This window comes from Bactrocera oleae, chromosome 5 (assembly GCF_042242935.1).
Source record: "Bactrocera oleae isolate idBacOlea1 chromosome 5, idBacOlea1, whole genome shotgun sequence".
In the NCBI taxonomy this organism is placed as follows: domain Eukaryota; kingdom Metazoa; phylum Arthropoda; class Insecta; order Diptera; family Tephritidae; genus Bactrocera; species Bactrocera oleae.
Window position 1 is genome coordinate 4,797,752 of NC_091539.1, and position 16,887 is coordinate 4,814,638.

General features: G+C 35.5%; 2 protein-coding genes across 9 annotated transcripts in view; one reads left to right on the forward strand and one right to left on the reverse strand.

Annotated features, from left to right (window-relative positions):
• The window catches only part of LOC106618759 (uncharacterized protein CG3556), a 39,816-nt gene that overhangs the window by 6,371 nt on the left and 16,558 nt on the right, over positions 1–16,887 (reverse strand). Inside the window, exon 1 of one of the 2 annotated variants that reach the window (XM_014236643.3) lies at positions 1,010–1,377. The exons of the other annotated variant lie outside the window; for it this stretch is intronic. The gene's annotated coding sequence lies outside the window, so the exon portion shown is untranslated. Of the gene's footprint in view, positions 1–1,009; positions 1,378–16,887 lie in introns of those variants that run through there. 2 annotated transcript variants of the gene reach the window in all.
• On the forward strand, positions 5,100–10,132 carry ACOX1 (acyl-CoA oxidase 1). Of its 7 annotated transcripts, none has more exons than XM_014235952.3 (9): positions 5,100–5,186; positions 6,257–6,568; positions 7,693–7,852; positions 7,923–8,215; positions 8,285–8,690; positions 8,769–9,275; positions 9,352–9,457; positions 9,522–9,674; positions 9,737–10,132. In XM_014235952.3, exons 2-9 carry the CDS (start codon positions 6,445–6,447, stop codon positions 9,995–9,997), a joined length of 2,010 nt encoding a protein of 669 aa, XP_014091427.1. In that variant the 5' UTR covers positions 5,100–5,186; positions 6,257–6,444; the 3' UTR covers positions 9,998–10,132. The 7 variants fall into 7 exon arrangements, with proteins under 7 accessions (XP_014091427.1, XP_036215540.1, XP_014091459.1 ...); XM_036359647.2 differs by having other exon boundaries at positions 5,115–5,186; positions 6,252–6,568; XM_014235984.3 differs by lacking the exon at positions 5,100–5,186 and adding an exon at positions 5,479–5,612.

Sequence of the window (16,887 nt, forward strand, 5' to 3'; positions counted from 1 at the left end):
TTTGACGGCCTCAGTCGAGTCGGAACGGGTGCAACGGAGTGGTAACTTGAGTTTTGGAAACAAAAAAAAAAGTCGCATGGGACCAAATCCAGTGAATACGGTGGTTGATCGTTGGTATGGAACGAGTGTTTGGTCTTAAAATCGTTCATTATACTCTGTAGCAACATGTTGCATTTCAAGACAGAAAAGTTTCGGGATTTTTGGAACAGACGGTCAATAAAGAGTATTATTTGAGCGTATTGAGGTGTTTGCGCGAAAACATGCGCCGTAAATGGCCGAAATTGTGGGCCAACAATTTCCGGAAACTTTCTGATCTTCATATATATATACCATTTAATGAGACACTACAAGCTGGAGGTAGAACGAAAAAAAGCTAAGTTATTGTATATTCAGCGTATGAGAAAGCTCGCAGATTTTAGCTTCACTAATTTCATAAGAACTCAAGGTTTCGACAAGTCCTTTCTTAGCTCAAAGACAGCCAAGTTCACTAATGAGCTTACGGAATCCTACCATACAGCTTTTAACCAGTTTTTGTGTACACTTGTTGCACTTAAGATGATAGTCATTAGTATTAAAGCACCGACTGAGTATAGAGAAGTTGAGAACTCACGAAAGCTTCGAACGATCAGGTCAGCGTAGTGGTTTTCAGAAGTCGGCTACATTGTCAGAAAATTATGGGTACAACCGCTGCAGCGCCAACTGTGGCCCGAATTGAGAGGCACACATAAAATTCTCGACTAACTGCTAGATATTACATTGTGGAACACAAATTAGTCTATAGCTTCCGTTACATTCATAACTTAACACGAGATTACGAGCTTTCGGGCTTCCACAAGCTTCAACGAAGACTGGCGGGCATTCGGTCTTGTTAATTAGAACTAGATAAGATTTTGTTAGTTCTCTATTGCGAGGCCTGCGAGATTGGTTCTAAAAGCTATACATAACAAAAACGTTTGCAAACTGGTGTCAACTAATTATAATTTTTCATTTAAAAATTTAGATTGCTCACCTTCAACACACTTTTATATTTCGCTTATGATTTCCTTTATATAACTTTATAAAAGTTAATTTTCACAATTTTCTTTTTTTCGCTTGCACAAAGAGATCTATAAAGAAAACATTTAGCAATGTCCGGCCACAACCACAAGCGCGTGCCGTGGGCGGTATTTAATAAGCTTGAATGCTTAACATCAAAACAACCGTTACTACACGCAACGCACGTTCTACCACAAGCGTAGTACTTTTTTCATTGGATTTTCACTTAATTTGTTAAATTTCAAATATGTTTAGTACGCTTGCTTGTTTTTCACTTTTACGCGGGCACGTTGTTATGGGGACAACCGCTGCCGTTGGCGCACCGCACAAAACAAAACACAACTCAATGAAGCGATGAAGCAACTCTATAGCGCTGACCGCCACTCACCAACACCTACAAGGCGCAAGCGGCAAACTTGAACACACAAACACATGCATGCGCGCTTTTACTCATACACACACACACACACATACACAAACAGCTATAAACTAAGGGACATTATTTTAGAAGACAATTGACATTTGCTGCGACGCGTGTCGCCTCAATTTACTGCCCACTTGGGTTGACTGGTTTTGGTGTGACGTTTAACGGAGGGGTTGCTTGTAAAGTGGCGTAGCGCAGCGCTGCTTAGCGCACCGTTATACGCTGTCAGCTGCCATGAATCGTTTGTTCGACGAAGCATTGCAAACACTTTAATCCCTGAAGGTTGCACTGACAGCAGTTGAAGCAGTAGGTTTCGGCATTTTCAGCGGCAAGTGGTGAGTTTAAGGTGTATATATATATGTATGTGTGTATATGTAGGTGCAGCTGTAGTGCCGTTGTTCGCTGCCGCGTCACTGTTGCCGCTACTAATACAAAGACTATGTTGGTCCATAAAGTTAATTAGGCGTCCGTTAGACGCACGAACGAACCTATCAAGTGGCGTATATAAGAACAAAGCGTTGATGACACAGTGGTGAGTATTGCGGAAATTTATAATATTAAAAAAAAAACATTGTTTACTAAATTTTTAAATTAATTTTAATTTTTATGAGTGATAAATTGAATTGGGAAAGCTCATAACTTCATACACTGAATCAAAGGGCTTCACAAGGTTGCGACATTTCACACGACTGTGCGCTGTGCGTGGCTTTTAGCCAAGTTGGGTAAATGATCTATCGCTGGCGAAAAAAATGTTACAGTTAATTATCACCAAATGTCCATATGAACGCATAAATCGGTTTTATATAGTTTTAAGGACTGTTCGTGTTTTGCCTGTTTTGTTGATTTTTCTTTTGGTTTGTGGTTGTTGTAAGATATAAATTCTTTTCACTCATTAACCCGGCAGTAGTAGTCGTAGAGAAAACAGCTAAAAATTATGAGTGAGTTAAGGTTTCTTAGAGCAGAGTGTGCGTAAAACGTCGTGTGAGTTGAGCGCAGGCCTCTTACGACGTTCCTGTCCCTGCTAATATATATTCACTTATTTCACAATTTTTAAATTTATTCCTCCTCACAGCAGTAAAATTTAACACACTTCATTACATTTTTTAAAAATATTTATTTTTCAATAATATTTCTTTAAAAAAATTTTAAAAAATATTTATTTCATTAAATATTTTTTTTTAATCAGTTTTGTCTCACTGTACCAATCGTTCCATTGTAATCTAACGCCCCTACATACCACCTCACGTGTCTGAAAGATTAGTGTCCGTCATCAGCACATCACACTATCCGTTGGGGTTGATGGGGAGTGGTGAATTGCTTCAACATTTGCCTGCCTGTCATTTAACGAGGTGTGAGATACGTGTTATTGCTGTTTTGGACTGAAGGACAGGACGTTCGCGGCAACTAGGGGCTGTTGGTCATTGCTCAGTCGTTAAGTCGCACTAATGAAGTGGAAGTACCAGATTGCAATTTCAATTCACATTTCTGAATTCTTTCGAGGAATTTCTGTGACACACTACGCTACACTATTTGTATGTATGTATGCATGCATATATGGTATACATTGCTGTAATTCTTTATTTGTATGTGTAAATTAGTAAGTACGCCGTTGGACTTGATTACATACAAAATGTATGTTCGTCTTAAGCAGTGAAATATAGTGGCTGAAATATGCAATTCTCCATGTGCTCCAATACGATGATGACGCTTAGCGTCGAACACATTTTTCTGTGAGTTTTAATAGCATGCGTGCGTCTGTGTTATAGTACTTATATATAGTGCGTATATATGCTGAGTAGTGTCCACTGAGGCGCTTAAACAGATATCTTTAGATAAATGTACATGCAACCACGTTGTTTTGTAATTATAGCTTTTGTTGTTGTACGACAATTGTTCTTATTGTAAGCATTTTTCATTTACTCCTGTTAATCAAAGCAACGAACTCATCTCTCATGTCTCGAAATCGACGTTGTAAGCTGTGTGCCAATGTGCCTCCGAGTTTACATACAGACATACACGCTTACATATACGTATACATGGATGATAGGTAAACGTTTTTATTTTCTCGTTATTTTTATCTTGATTGTTGTCTGTCTACTTAATCACCACAAAAGCTATGATTAATGTACGACGTGGAATAAAAATGAAAAATTGCAGTAGTAAAAATAAATGATCTAAATTAAGCAACAAATACAAGAATTACGTACTACTATACGATAAATGCAAGTACAAACTGTCTAAGTATGCATATATGTACTTATGTAAGTCTGTAATAATGTTTATATTTCGCAGGAACTTGCTGTTACTCATAAACTTTTATACATAAGTATGACGCGCGTCGAAAGAGCCTATAAACAAAATATTTTAGTAAATTTAATAAAATACCTTACCTACAAGACATTTCTTATTTATGTAGTGCTATGAAACATGTACATATGTATATCTAAAATTTATTTGGTAACACTCAGTGTTCTGAAAATAACTTAATATGTTTACTGTAGCACTACTTCGCCTCACACACTATATGTTTTGCTTATACATCACGCCTGTCGAATGCATAAGCTAGCGGAAACCTTGCATTCCATACCTTCCCACAATAGTTGGGCCGAATTAGCGGAAAGTCCTAGTTACATATCCGGCCAACCTCCATAATCTCAGCAGCCTTCCCCCTAAAGTATTGATGTAAGTTTAAAGGCTCTTACTATAACAACATTACTACCAAACTCAGCAATAAAATTTAGCTGTTGAAAATGTTAAGATTTTGCAACGTTTTACTTATTAAAATAAAGTGTTAGAACTGCTGTTTAACATTTTTTCAAATATACTTTACGAATTTGAATTATGAAGAGTAAAATTGTCAAACGCAAACAGCTGTCAATATTCTAAGCTAGGTTTGTTTGCATATGCATTAATTTGCCCTTTTAACTGTACATGCGTGGTAGAAAAACGGCTAGAAACTTTGAATATGAACTACATTCTGCGTTTCTGTTTATTATATCCAAAATTAAATACTTTTAATTCATTATTTTTGCAATATAATCTATATAAAATACTTAATTTTCGTACTGCGGACATCTACCGGCTGGCAGCACAACTATGCTTCCTGTCGAAATAATCATATTCGTTTTACCATATTCGCTTATTCTGACAGCATTGTGTTAATAGCGCGTTGGTTCCCGATTCTCCATTTTTAAAATTATTTTGTCCGAAGCACAACTAAAGTGTAGAGCGTGTATTTGCTGATTTATATGAGTGCTAATTTGTTTATAATTTGTATACAAAGCTACTTTTTAATAGGGTGTTAGGCATTAGGATACTATGAGCTTGTTTACAACTCATCGTTAGCCGAGAACCAACTTAATAGTACGAATATATAATCTAATTTAATATATATTAATAAAAACCTTTTATTATTAATTTTAACTTTCCATTTATTCAAAAAACAATTATTGTTAAAAAGAAAACATAACAAAATTTAAATTTTGATGCTGTGGACATCTATCGGATGGCAGCCCAATTTACTCTCACACATTTCTACACGTTTTGCTTTGTTCGTTTATTCTGACAGCTTATTGTCAAAAGTGCGCAGAAGCGTAAAAGCGTAGCTTTGTAGTAAAAGAGATTCATATATGATATACATTCTCTGCTAGTAGCATGCTAGTAGCTGCTAGCTATCACAAAGAAGAAGATTATAAGTTACACTCACAAAGATCGAAATAACGAAAAAGTAAAGAAACGGAAACTAGCTAGAAAATATCAAATTGTTGTTTTTCACAATCACTTCATATCAACACTTGAAAATTAATCAATAAAATGTTTACTTGCACAATACAAAACATTGGAAATAAACAAAATCAAAGCAAATGCGTCAAACAAATGCTATAAACAGCTGTTTCTTCATATGACAGTAGCTATTTTCTGCTAGTAGTAATTTCACCAACAGAAACTAGCAGTTCTCTCAGCTTTTTACGCTCTCAACTTGTGCGCTCTCCTGCTAGGTCTAGCTAGTTTTTGGGTTAAGAAACAAGGCTTTTCTAGCAGAAACTTTGCTAGCTAGTAATTTTTATAGTTAGCAGTTAAGAAACAAACTTATTAACGCGTAAATAAACAATTCGTCATTCTTAGTAGAAAACTTTTTCCAATCAGAACGGAAGTGCGTGGTGATAAAATATGTTAATTTAATTGTAGTGATTTTTTGTTTATATTTAATGGTTAAAACCAGTTTGCAAATGGTTTCTTTGACAAATAAACGCAATAATGATTATTTGTTGTTGCAGTAAGTGGTGAATTTATGTTAAATGGTGAAGTGAACTCGTTTTCATATAGGGCGCTTCTGCTGATAAGGTCAGCTGTTCTGGCACATACATTTATAAAACAAATAAACAATTAATAAGTGCTAAATGCGACGTTGAAAAAAACGAAAAAAATTTTTTTTTATTGTTATTTTTGATGTAGCGGTGTAATAAATACTGTATATTTTTCAACTACATAGCTACGGGAGCTGCTTAGTTGAAACGTAGCTGCGTGTGAGTTGTATGTTTCGTCATGGAGATCTATTGTTTATTAGTAATCGTAGTACAAAGTTCAATGAATTAATAAATACATATATTATAAAACATTTATAAATATCTGTTGATTTAGTTTCAAGTATATACAGATAATCTACACTTAGTGAGATTAAGCATTTAACGTGCTATTGGTGCGCTCCTACTTGATTAGGGGGCATAAACACATACATATGTATGTATATAAAAATAAATAAAAGTTAAACATATATTTCTATTTTTCCTAGCGCAGCTACTAACAAACAACTTTTCGTATTGAATGAATAACTGCGGCGCCAAGCCAGTAGTGGTAGTCAGTATTGTTGCGGCAACCAACGTTGTTGGTTCAAAGATTTTAATTGGCAGTAAGCTTCAAAGCAGCGCTATAAATTGAGTTTTTGTGGAAATCTAGTGGCCGAAGAAAAATAAAAGAAGAGGAAAATGCCGTCCAATGCAGTAAATCCAGATTTGCAACGTGAACGTCAAAAAGCTACTTTTAACACGCAAGAATTCACCTATTGGTGGCTAGGTGGCAAGCAGAAGTATGAGGCGAAAAAGAAACTAGGTGAGTATTACTTCAAATTGAAAAAAAAGTAATAAAAATTAAATGTGTGCGCTGCTACTTCATGTCAGCATGTTCGCGTGTGCAAATATATGGCTAACTCTATATACATGTATGTATTTGGTGAGTACATACGCGAGTGAATATGTTTTCTGTGCTGTTTGATCTAACAGCATTTGTTGTTTGCGCTTGCAAATACTGTATGTCGGAAGTGTTTACCTTGTCTAAACGCCGACTAGCGCGCTGACCCGCATTAGCAGCAGATTTAATAAAAGTACATACACATACGTATGTACATATGTATATTGTATGCAAACATGAATTGGCAATTGTTTGTACACATTAGCGTATACGTAACAGTAAGTTGGTTTAGATCTTCAAAATGTTATATAAGTATGTATGCATATAAACAAGTTGAACTGCTCCGCTTGCAAAATTTAACATGCAAATAAATAAAACTGCGATAATTACTCACTTTTATATACATACATACATACATACATATGTATGTGTTAAAGCTTATTCATATTTAGCGTTAAAAGCAGCGTGTACTTAATCAGAAGTGAATGTTATTTGAACATGTACCTTGTACCTATAAAGAATAGCGTATAGGTTAGTGAAGAGTTAACCGTTAGCAAAATGCTAACTAAGCGTTTGTTATTGTAAGCGCGAAAATGTGGCTACTTAATTAGGTAACTGTTTTAAAGCTTGAAATAATATAAAAAAATAAAAAAAAAATAATAATAATGAAAAAGGGTTTGTGATACTTTTATGCGCATCGAGACGTTTAAAATGCAAATATGTATAATTACTTTTAAAATTATAATTAATTTTTTAAACTTAGAGAGTTGGTTTTGTTCACACTTTTTTTGTTGCAAAAAGTAGCCTTATTCCGCCATAGCAATTGTTGAGTCAAGCGATTTGTATTAAGCGATTAGATGGTAATATTGATTACGTGCAATTAAGTAAGTAAGCTAATGTATAGGTTAAAAAAATAAATAATCTTGCTATATCTTAGTTCAATGTGCAGCTAGATATGCAATTATACATAGTGTACCTTGACCTCACGTACTTTTTCAAATATTAGTTTTTTTTAGCTTAATTTAATTTTTATTTCTAATTTTCAGAGAAACTGTTTCTAGACGACCCTGAACTGCAGGATGAGCTTTCCATCTCGTATATGTCACCTAAAGAACTGTACGAGCACAGCGTACGCAAAGCTGTAATTATTGCGAAAAAGCTGCGCGAACTACGTGCTGATGGTGAGGACGACGTGGACACTTATACGTGAGCGCGCACATCTTGTAAAAGGCGCAAATTGAAGACTCAAATTTTTATTTTATTTTATTTGTTACAGTGCACTTTTTGGCGGCGCACTTGGTTCGGCGCTGATTAAGGAGGGCAATCCGATGATGCTGCATTTCGTCATGTTCGTACCAACGATAATGGGTCAAGGTACGGTTGAACAACAAATCGAGTGGCTGAGTAAAGCTTGGGATTGCAATATACTCGGTACATATGCACAGACTGAGCTGGGGCATGGCACGTTTTTGCGCGGTTTGGAAACGCGTGCCGAATACGATGCCACCACACAAGAATTCGTTTTGAATACGCCCACAATTAGCGCCTACAAATGGTGGCCGGGTGGCAGTAAGTACTAGCGGCATATGCTATGTGTAAAAAAGTGTAAATTTGTTAAATTGCATGTAAACATTTTAGTGGGACACACTGCCAATCATGCCATTGTCGTGGCGCAACTCTATACCAAAGGCGTGTTTCGCGGGCTGGCGCCATTCATAGTACAGCTGCGTGATTTGGAAACACATATGCCTATGCCGGGCATAGATGTTGGCGATATTGGGCCCAAAATCGGCATGAAGTCCGTCAATAACGGCTATTTGGGTCTAAAGAATGTGCGTGTGCCTTTGAACAATATGCTGATGAAGAATCAACAAGTTTTAATCGATGGTACTTATGTGGCGCCTAAGAATAGCGTACTCACTTATGGCACTATGATGTTTGTACGCGTGGCGCTCATACGCGATCTATCGCAAACATTGGCGAAGGCCTCAACGATTGCCATGCGTTATTCGGCGGTGCGGCGCCAAAGTCCCATAGAGCCCAAGTGAGTTGCAAGTGTTTATAGCTACATGCTATACATAAGTATTTTTATAATAAATTTAAAAAAATTTTTCGTTGCCAGCAAGCCCGAGCCACAAATTATCGAGCATACAACGCAACAATTGAAAGTCTTTCCACAAATTTCAAAAGCGATCATCTTTAAAATAACCGGCGAGCATATATGGAACATGTTCAACAATGTGTCGGGCGAGTTGGAGCAGGGCAACCTGGATCGCTTGCCGGAAATGCATGCGCTGTCATGTTGCCTGAAAGCCATCACAAGCGCAGACTCCGCGGCGGCGGTGGAAGTGTGTCGCTTATCTTGTGGCGGTCATGGTTATATGGATTGCTCTAATTTTCCCACAATATACGGCATGACCACGGCTGTTTGCACGTATGAGGGCGAGAATACCGTTATGTTGCTGCAGACCGCGCGCTATCTGGTCAAAGTGTACGCGCAAGCATTGAGTGGTGAACCGATAGTGCCGACGGTGCAATATATTAGCGATTACATAAAGAATAGAGAATTCGGCGCGTTCGTTGGTACGCTGGAGCAGATAGTGCACGCTTTTCAATACGTGGCGGCGAAGTAAGTTTATGTAGTTTGGTTTTTTGTAACTTTTTGTAGTAATTATGTGTTTATACTAACGTTAAAATCTTAACAGCAAAGTGCGCATTGCCTACGAACGCATGGAGAAGCACCGCAAACAAGGTCATGAGCCCGAAACGGCGGCCAATTTGGTTGGCATAGAGCTTACGCAAGCAGCCGATGTGAGTTTAGAACATACCTAGCTTAAAATCGTGTAAATATAAAATAATCATTCCTTTCACACAGCTCCATGGACGCGCTTTTCTCGCGCAAACCGCATACAGCGAGCTAAATCAGCTCATACGCCAAGTTTCACCCGCCTTGGGTGCTGTGTTCCAAACGATCTTAGAATTATATTTGCTGGATGCCTGTTTGGGTCGCATGGGCGATTTGTTGCGCGTAAGTCACACATATTGCCGCTCACCAGTGCGCTTTGCGCTAATTCTAATCTCTAATTACAGTTCATTAACCTAACCGATGACGATGTCAGCAAATTGGAGCTGCGTCTGGCCGAGTGTCTTAAGCGTTTGCGTCCAAATGCTGTGGCACTTGTTGATAGTTTCGATGTGCACGATCGCGTGTTGGACTCGGCTTTGGGCGCAGCCGATGGCCGCGTTTACGAACGCATTTTCGAGTCGGCCAAAAAGAATCCCATGAACAAGGAGCCAGTGAATAAAACATTTCAACAGTATTTGAAGCCTTTCATGAAGGCGAATTTGTAGTAGTATGGTTGTACTTGAGTATTGTATGCGCATGCGCATACGCACGTTTATGCATGCTTGTGTTAAATATTGTATTGTAAATATTTTATTCATACGAAATGAACGCAAATAAATTTTTAAGCTTTAAGTCGAAAATCTGCGTGAAACATGGTGTTCATTATCATTCTCTGGCTGTATGTACTGAAAATTATTTCCTTATGCCTAAATGTAGGCAACATTTTCCGAAAATATTTAACAAGTTACAACAGCCAGAGAACGTATATCATATATGATATATATATATCATATACGATATATGACATACGTTCTCTGCTCTTACTGTAAATTATTGTAAAATAACTGTTTATCGAGGCATCGAGCTTGTATACTTTTAGGCGCACTGCTTCAAAATGCGCATAACAAATAAAAAATTATATTTAACTGTTGCTACAAAGTGTGTTATATGATGAAAGTTAGTAGAATTAGCGGTTATTTGTTGTTGTAAATTTTATCTTAAGCTTTGCAAAAAATTTAGGAAAAAAGTTAATTTTTTAGCATATATTTGTTTGATTTATTTTACATATTATTTATTAATGCTTTGATTCAAATTTTTATTTGCGAAAAAAATCAATTCATATAATTTTTACACCGCAAAAATTTTTGAAAAAAATTAAAAATTCAAATTTTCTGCTTTTCACTAATTTATTTAATAATTTCATTAAAGCTTGTAAAGCAGCAACAATTTTTTAAATAAATACCATAATTGAAATTAATGCACATTTGTAAAATTTAATTTACTTTAATAATCAATAATTAAATTTGAAAGATTTAGATTGTTTTGCTACCGCAGCCGAACTCCAGGAGAAGCCCCGACAACAGTTGCATGGCGATAACGAAAATTTTTCAGCTGAAAATTAGCTTAAATCTAAAAACGAAAAAATTTCATTATATCTATATGAATACAGGCAATAATGGAAGGAAATTTTGATTTTTGATAAAATGACTGACTCACAAAAAAAGTCGTTTATTGTAAAAAAATTTATATTTCAGAGTGGCTTAAAAAAATGAAATTATGAAGAAAATCTTATTTCTTCGTGCATCAAGTGTACGTACGTGACAAAAAAATTTTTTTTTTTATATTTACATATGTACATACATACATATTTCAAAAATAGATTTTTTGAAATTCGCAAGTGGTTATCTTAAATAATCCTTATATATTTTCTATTTTCAAATATTTTTTGAGAGAAATGCATTTTGTATTTATGTATAATTTTTGTTATGGAAACCGCGTAAAACGGTTATCAAAGTTCAATAGCGCCTATAGATAGTCAAAATTTTATTTCATTTTCTTTATTTTGCATTTTTTCGTAAATTTATTTTATTTTTTTTTAACATTTTCATTTTGTTTAGACAGTAAAGAAAGTGATTGAAGCTCCCTAGATAGCTTTAATTTTTTTTTCGTTATTGATTGAACCCATAAATATTTTTTATGTGCATTCTTAATAGGTTAACTGTACACATGAGTCACTATCGTCAATATAATTGAAATAATAGTAAACGTGGCAATAAAGCGCAAACTGATGTACATATGTATATACCATACATACTACGTATCTCTCTTCTTTCTTTCTATTAACTGCTTACATTTTTATTTATGTATGTGTGTACATATGTGTGTATGTAATTAATTTTTCGCATTTAAAATGAATGCGTCAACGGTGATGTAAAGTAATTAACGACATGTGCAAACACCGTTACTAGTATGTATGTATATACATATGCACACACTCACACATACATGCATATATATATAATTTCTATTTCTATTCGTTTTTTATGTCTGCGTTGCTTGCAATCACCATGTTTTTCTAACATCTTCAACAGTATTTTTATGCGCACTCTTATATGTATATAAATATATACATTAGGGTGGAGCGAAAAAAACAGAAAGAGTACTCTCCACAGTTTCTAGAGCACTTATCAAAAATTTTTTACGAAATAAAAATTTTAACTCGAAAATTTACTTTAAAACTGAGTGCCGTCTCTAGGTGTTAAAAAAAATTGTCCAAAATTTTTCTTTTATTATAATTTACAGATTTTACCCGCAGGCTAAGCAAAAAAAATTTTTTTTCGCTCCACCCTAATGTAAGTACATTTGGTAAGTACATTAGGGTTCTTCAAAAAAAAAAAAAAACAGTTTTTTTCAACTCTTACCCGCTCAAAAATTTCTATTTGATGTAAAAAAAAAAATGCTCATCAAACATTGAGCTCTATTGCTTACATCTAAGGGGCCGTTATTTTTATTTTAGCTTGCCATATAAATAACATTGAAAAAGGATTTTCTATACCCTGAACAGGGTATGTAAAGTTTTTCACAAAGTTCGTAACGCCCAGCAGAAAACGTCGGAGACCCTATAGAATATATATATATATATATAAATGATCAGCGTGACAAGTTGCGTCGATTTAGCCTGTGCCTCTGTCAACCAGTCTGTATATAAGAGAAGTAGTCGCTCAGTTTTTGTGATATCGATCTGAAATTATGCAGGCAACCTTTTCTCCCCAAAAGACTGCAAAATTGTGAATACCGCCAATATTGAACCACTATAGCACATAGCTGCCATACAAACTGAACAATCCGAATAAAGTGCTTGTATGGAAAACTTTTTCATTTGACGAGATATCTTTATGGAATTCGGTATGGATTATAGTCCAAAACAACGCTATCATCTTTGAATAAATTGTTGAGGTCGGACCACTATAGCATATAGCTGCCATACAAACTGACTGATCACACCCAAGTTTTTGTATGAAAAACTTTTTTATCTGACAAGATATCTTCGCGAAATTTAGCTTATATTATTATCAAAGACAGCACTATAACCTCTAAACAAATTATTCAGATCGGAGCACAATATCACACAGTCGCCGTACAAACTTACGTTTTAATAGCCTTTTATGCTGAAAACAAAGCCTCGGTGCCAAAGTCAATACTTTTTCTTGTTTTATCTTAGTTTCTCGTAAAATTAAAATGAGAAATTTTTTTTTTTATTAAAACTGAACTTATACGTATTTAACGCAATTGTTTACAACAAACTATTTTATGTTCTTAAAGTTGAGCTTTTAAGCTTTACGAAACTCTAAGTCATAGTATGATTATCAATACATGAAAAGTAAATATTTGTACTTACAGCCATTCAAAAATTACTAAATTTCTCAAAGTTTCAAAATTAAATTTGTTTTTGAAGCACCCTAATGTACATACATAGGTACATATACATAAGTATGCATGTAAATATTTTTCTCCGCCTGCGTTTAATACAATTTTAACGCACTATAACTGTACATAATTGCTTTCTAATTTAGGTCGTTAACATAACTGTTAGACAATTACTGGCAGTTTATATGCTCTCTCCATGCATTGTAGTTGTTGTTGTATTTATACTTAATGTATTTGCATATAACGGCACTTAACTATGTACAAATAACGAAACACTTCTACAAGTTTATCACGCTATCAAAAGTCTTATAGAAAGCTGCTGGGGTAGTCTAGCGCCTAAATATCAAGGTTTAAAGTATTCTTATAGCCAGTCTTCTACTGAAGAGATAGTGCTAGGGCATGCAAAAAGCTCTTTTTGCTTTCATGCAGCTAAAGCAGGGACAAGAAATTGATTACTTTGTGCTATTGAAGTGTCTGATTCTGGTAAATCGGTGGATCTTTTGTTATCGAACTTGTTTCTAACATAAATTCTCTTCAATATCTTTTTTTAACTCACTTGAACTTGGCTTTTGCAAGCTTTTTTGCATCTCAATGCTTCACAGACTCTCTAAACCTGATAGTTTCATCTCAAAGTCTTTGGTAGGCTTTGTTACACGCTAGCTTTTGAAGAGAATAATATACTCTACTCTTCACTCATATAAAGTAGCTCCAAAATGCATTTTTCGTCTAAAAGTAACCCAGCTTTCTGTCCTCAAAACCTTTATGTTCGTTACCAAGTCTATCTCTACGAGTTTGGCCACAAATTTTAAGTAAAAACAAGTAAGGAAGGGCTAAGTTCGGATGTAAACGAACATTTTATACTCTCGCAAAGTCAAATGGTATACTCGTTTGAGATTTCTTTGTGGATTGACTGATATTTTCGGTAGAAGGTCAACTATAGGCACTGGGGTCCACATATTTAGTACTTAGGGGTTTGAACAGTTTTGGTTCGATTTATACAATTTTTGGCCGCAAGGTGGCATACTTTAATTGCATTATTCACGCAAAGTTTTACCCCGATATAATCATTGTTACCTGATTTGCATAGTGGAAAGTGAAAGAATCAGATGGAATTGAAAATGGTGTTACATGGGAAGTAAGCGTGGTTGTAGTCCGATTTCGCCCATTTTCGCACTATGACATAGAAACATGAAAAGAACGTTATGCACCGAATTTGGTTGAAATCGGTTGAGCAGATCTCAAGATATGGGTTTTCACCTAAAAGTGGGCTGTGCCACGCCCACTGTCTAATTTTGAACGCGGTTCCTATAAAGTCATCTTATACCATCTCAGAGATAAGATTTAATGTCTCTGGCGTGTTTAGTGCTTGATTTATCGCGCTTTTAGTAGTTTTCAACAGTACCGTTATATGGGGAGTGGGCGGAGTTGCCACCCGATTTCAACTATTTTCACACCGTCAATAGAAGTGCTAAAAACATTTGCTTCCAGTGAATTTTGTTATTATAGCATTAGCGGTTTAGGAGATATGCACATTAAACCTATTAGAGGCGGGACCACGCCCACTTTTTAAAAAAAAGTTTTAACTGCAGATGCCCCTCCCTAATGTGATCCTGTGTACCAAATAACAGTCTTGTATCTTATTGCGGAGCTTAGTTATGGCAAGTTATTTGTTTTTGATTAATGGCGTTTTGTGGGCGTGGCAGTGGTCCGATTACGCCCATCTGCAATACCAACCGTCTCACGGTACCAAAAAACATGTCTACCAAGTTTCATAAAGATATCTCAATTTTTACTCAAGTTAGAGCTTGCACGGACGGACAGACGGACGGACGGATGGACGGACGGACGGACGGACAGACAGTCACCCGGATTTCAACTCGTCTCTTCATCCTGATCATTTATATATATATAACCCTATATCTAACTCGATTAGTTTTAGGTGATACAAACAACCGTTAGGTGAACAAAACTATTATACTCTGTAGCAACAGGTTGCGAGAGTATAAAAATCAGAACTTTGACACTAACACCCTTATGTCCGGTTAACGGGTGTTTAAATTTGTGGGGAAAACTTTGGCGGCCTCCAAAATATTCACTAGTTGTTTGGCAGTTATATAGTATTATACAGAACTCAGAAATATCATACAGTTTCGCTGCTGGTTAAAAGAGTTCGTCCTTGTGCTGCGGTTGTTCCAAAGGCTCTTGGAGTTCGACTCACTAAAGCAGCAAAAACTGGGCTTATGAGTGTTAACTAATCAGTTCACGGCAGAAAAAGTGAATATCAAGCCGAAATCTTACGCAAAAGAGAATTTAAAGTAAAGTGTATTAGTTCGAACCTGAAAACAGTCTCGACGTGTCCAAAAAAAATTGAAAAATTTTATCTCGAACTTGAAAATTATACTGAAAATATTTAGAAGCTTATAATTTGCTTTAAACGGAACGGTACTTAGAAGAAGCTTTAAAGCTTGCATGTGTCAAGGCACCAGGCCCCTGTAAGCTTCTACTAATCTGTTAGTACTTGGCTATCTAAACTATAAACGCGAAACTGGGTTTTAGAGCTTATTCTTCGTTTTGAAGTCGCTCAAACCCAGCGGGTCTCGGTAGAGATATAACAATTTAGCTGCGTCGGTCTGTGGGTCTCTCCGCTTTTCTATAAAAACTAAAATAAAGCTAATGGTTTAAAATTATCTAAAATTTTTATTACTTTAAAAAGCGAAAAGAAATATTTAGTAATAAGCAGCTGATGTAACACCGATAAACTTTTCATAAGGGGTCTAATTAAACTAAGTACTTATATGCAAAACTTTTTTATTTGACAATATATATTCACAAAAATTTGTGTACATTATTATTCAAGGCATCGCCATAATCTCCGAGAAAATTGTTCAGATCGGACCACTATAGCATCTAGCTGCCATACAAACTGAGCGTTCAAGCTCAAGTTCTTGCATGGAAAAATTTTTATTTGACCATATATCTTACGGAATATATTGCTCAGATCGCAGCTAACGTTTTTGCTAATTTGTAATTGCAACACAAAAGCTCAAATAAGTTTGAAGGTACACTTTTACGTTGCCAATTACTTTCAAGTTTGCAATTTTTTCGCAAAAACAAAAAAAAAAATTGTATATTCTTCCACTAACTTTTTCTGTTTGCCACAATTTATCGCTTTTTAATAGACAAATTTGCTGTAACTACCATAACAGAAGCTTACTTTCTTGCGCAGTCACTTCTTTTGCCGTTACACGAAATTGCCTGCCACTCACTGTTGTTGTTATTTTTGTCTGCCACTGCTAATGGTTGTCACTAAGTTGAACTCTTTCGTCCTTTCTTTATTATTGTTGCCATTCTTTTCAACTTTCTTTTTTTTTTTTAATTTTTCCGTGATTTTTTTTTGTTGTCTTTGTTTTTGTTGTCGCTTCTTGTTTTGTGTAAACAAGAATGCATTTTTACAATTGCAATGACACTAACAATGGGGCAACGACATGCGCCATAACGACAAACAAGTCAATGTCAATTACAGACTACAGACACACACACACAGCCATATATATGTATATATGTATATAGTTTATGTACCGTAAAACGACATGGCAACACATTTACGCCTAAATATATTTTTGTTGCCATCGCTACAGTAATGCATTTTGGTTTACTTACATAAGACAGCGTTGCTTGTCTGCAGCCA

What these genes read in the sequence shown, in the direction of transcription:
- ACOX1 (XM_014235952.3), top strand. Translation starts at nt 6,445, where the DNA reads ATGCCGTCCAATGCAGTAAATCCAGATTTGCAACGTGAACGTCAAAAA. An exon ending in CAAATGGTGGCCGGGTGGCA is followed by an intron (nt 8,216 to 8,284) that starts GTAAGTACTAGC and finishes TAAACATTTTAG; the next exon opens with TGGGACACACTGCCAATCAT. An exon ending in AGCTTACGCAAGCAGCCGAT is followed by an intron (nt 9,458 to 9,521) that starts GTGAGTTTAGAA and finishes CCTTTCACACAG; the next exon opens with CTCCATGGACGCGCTTTTCT.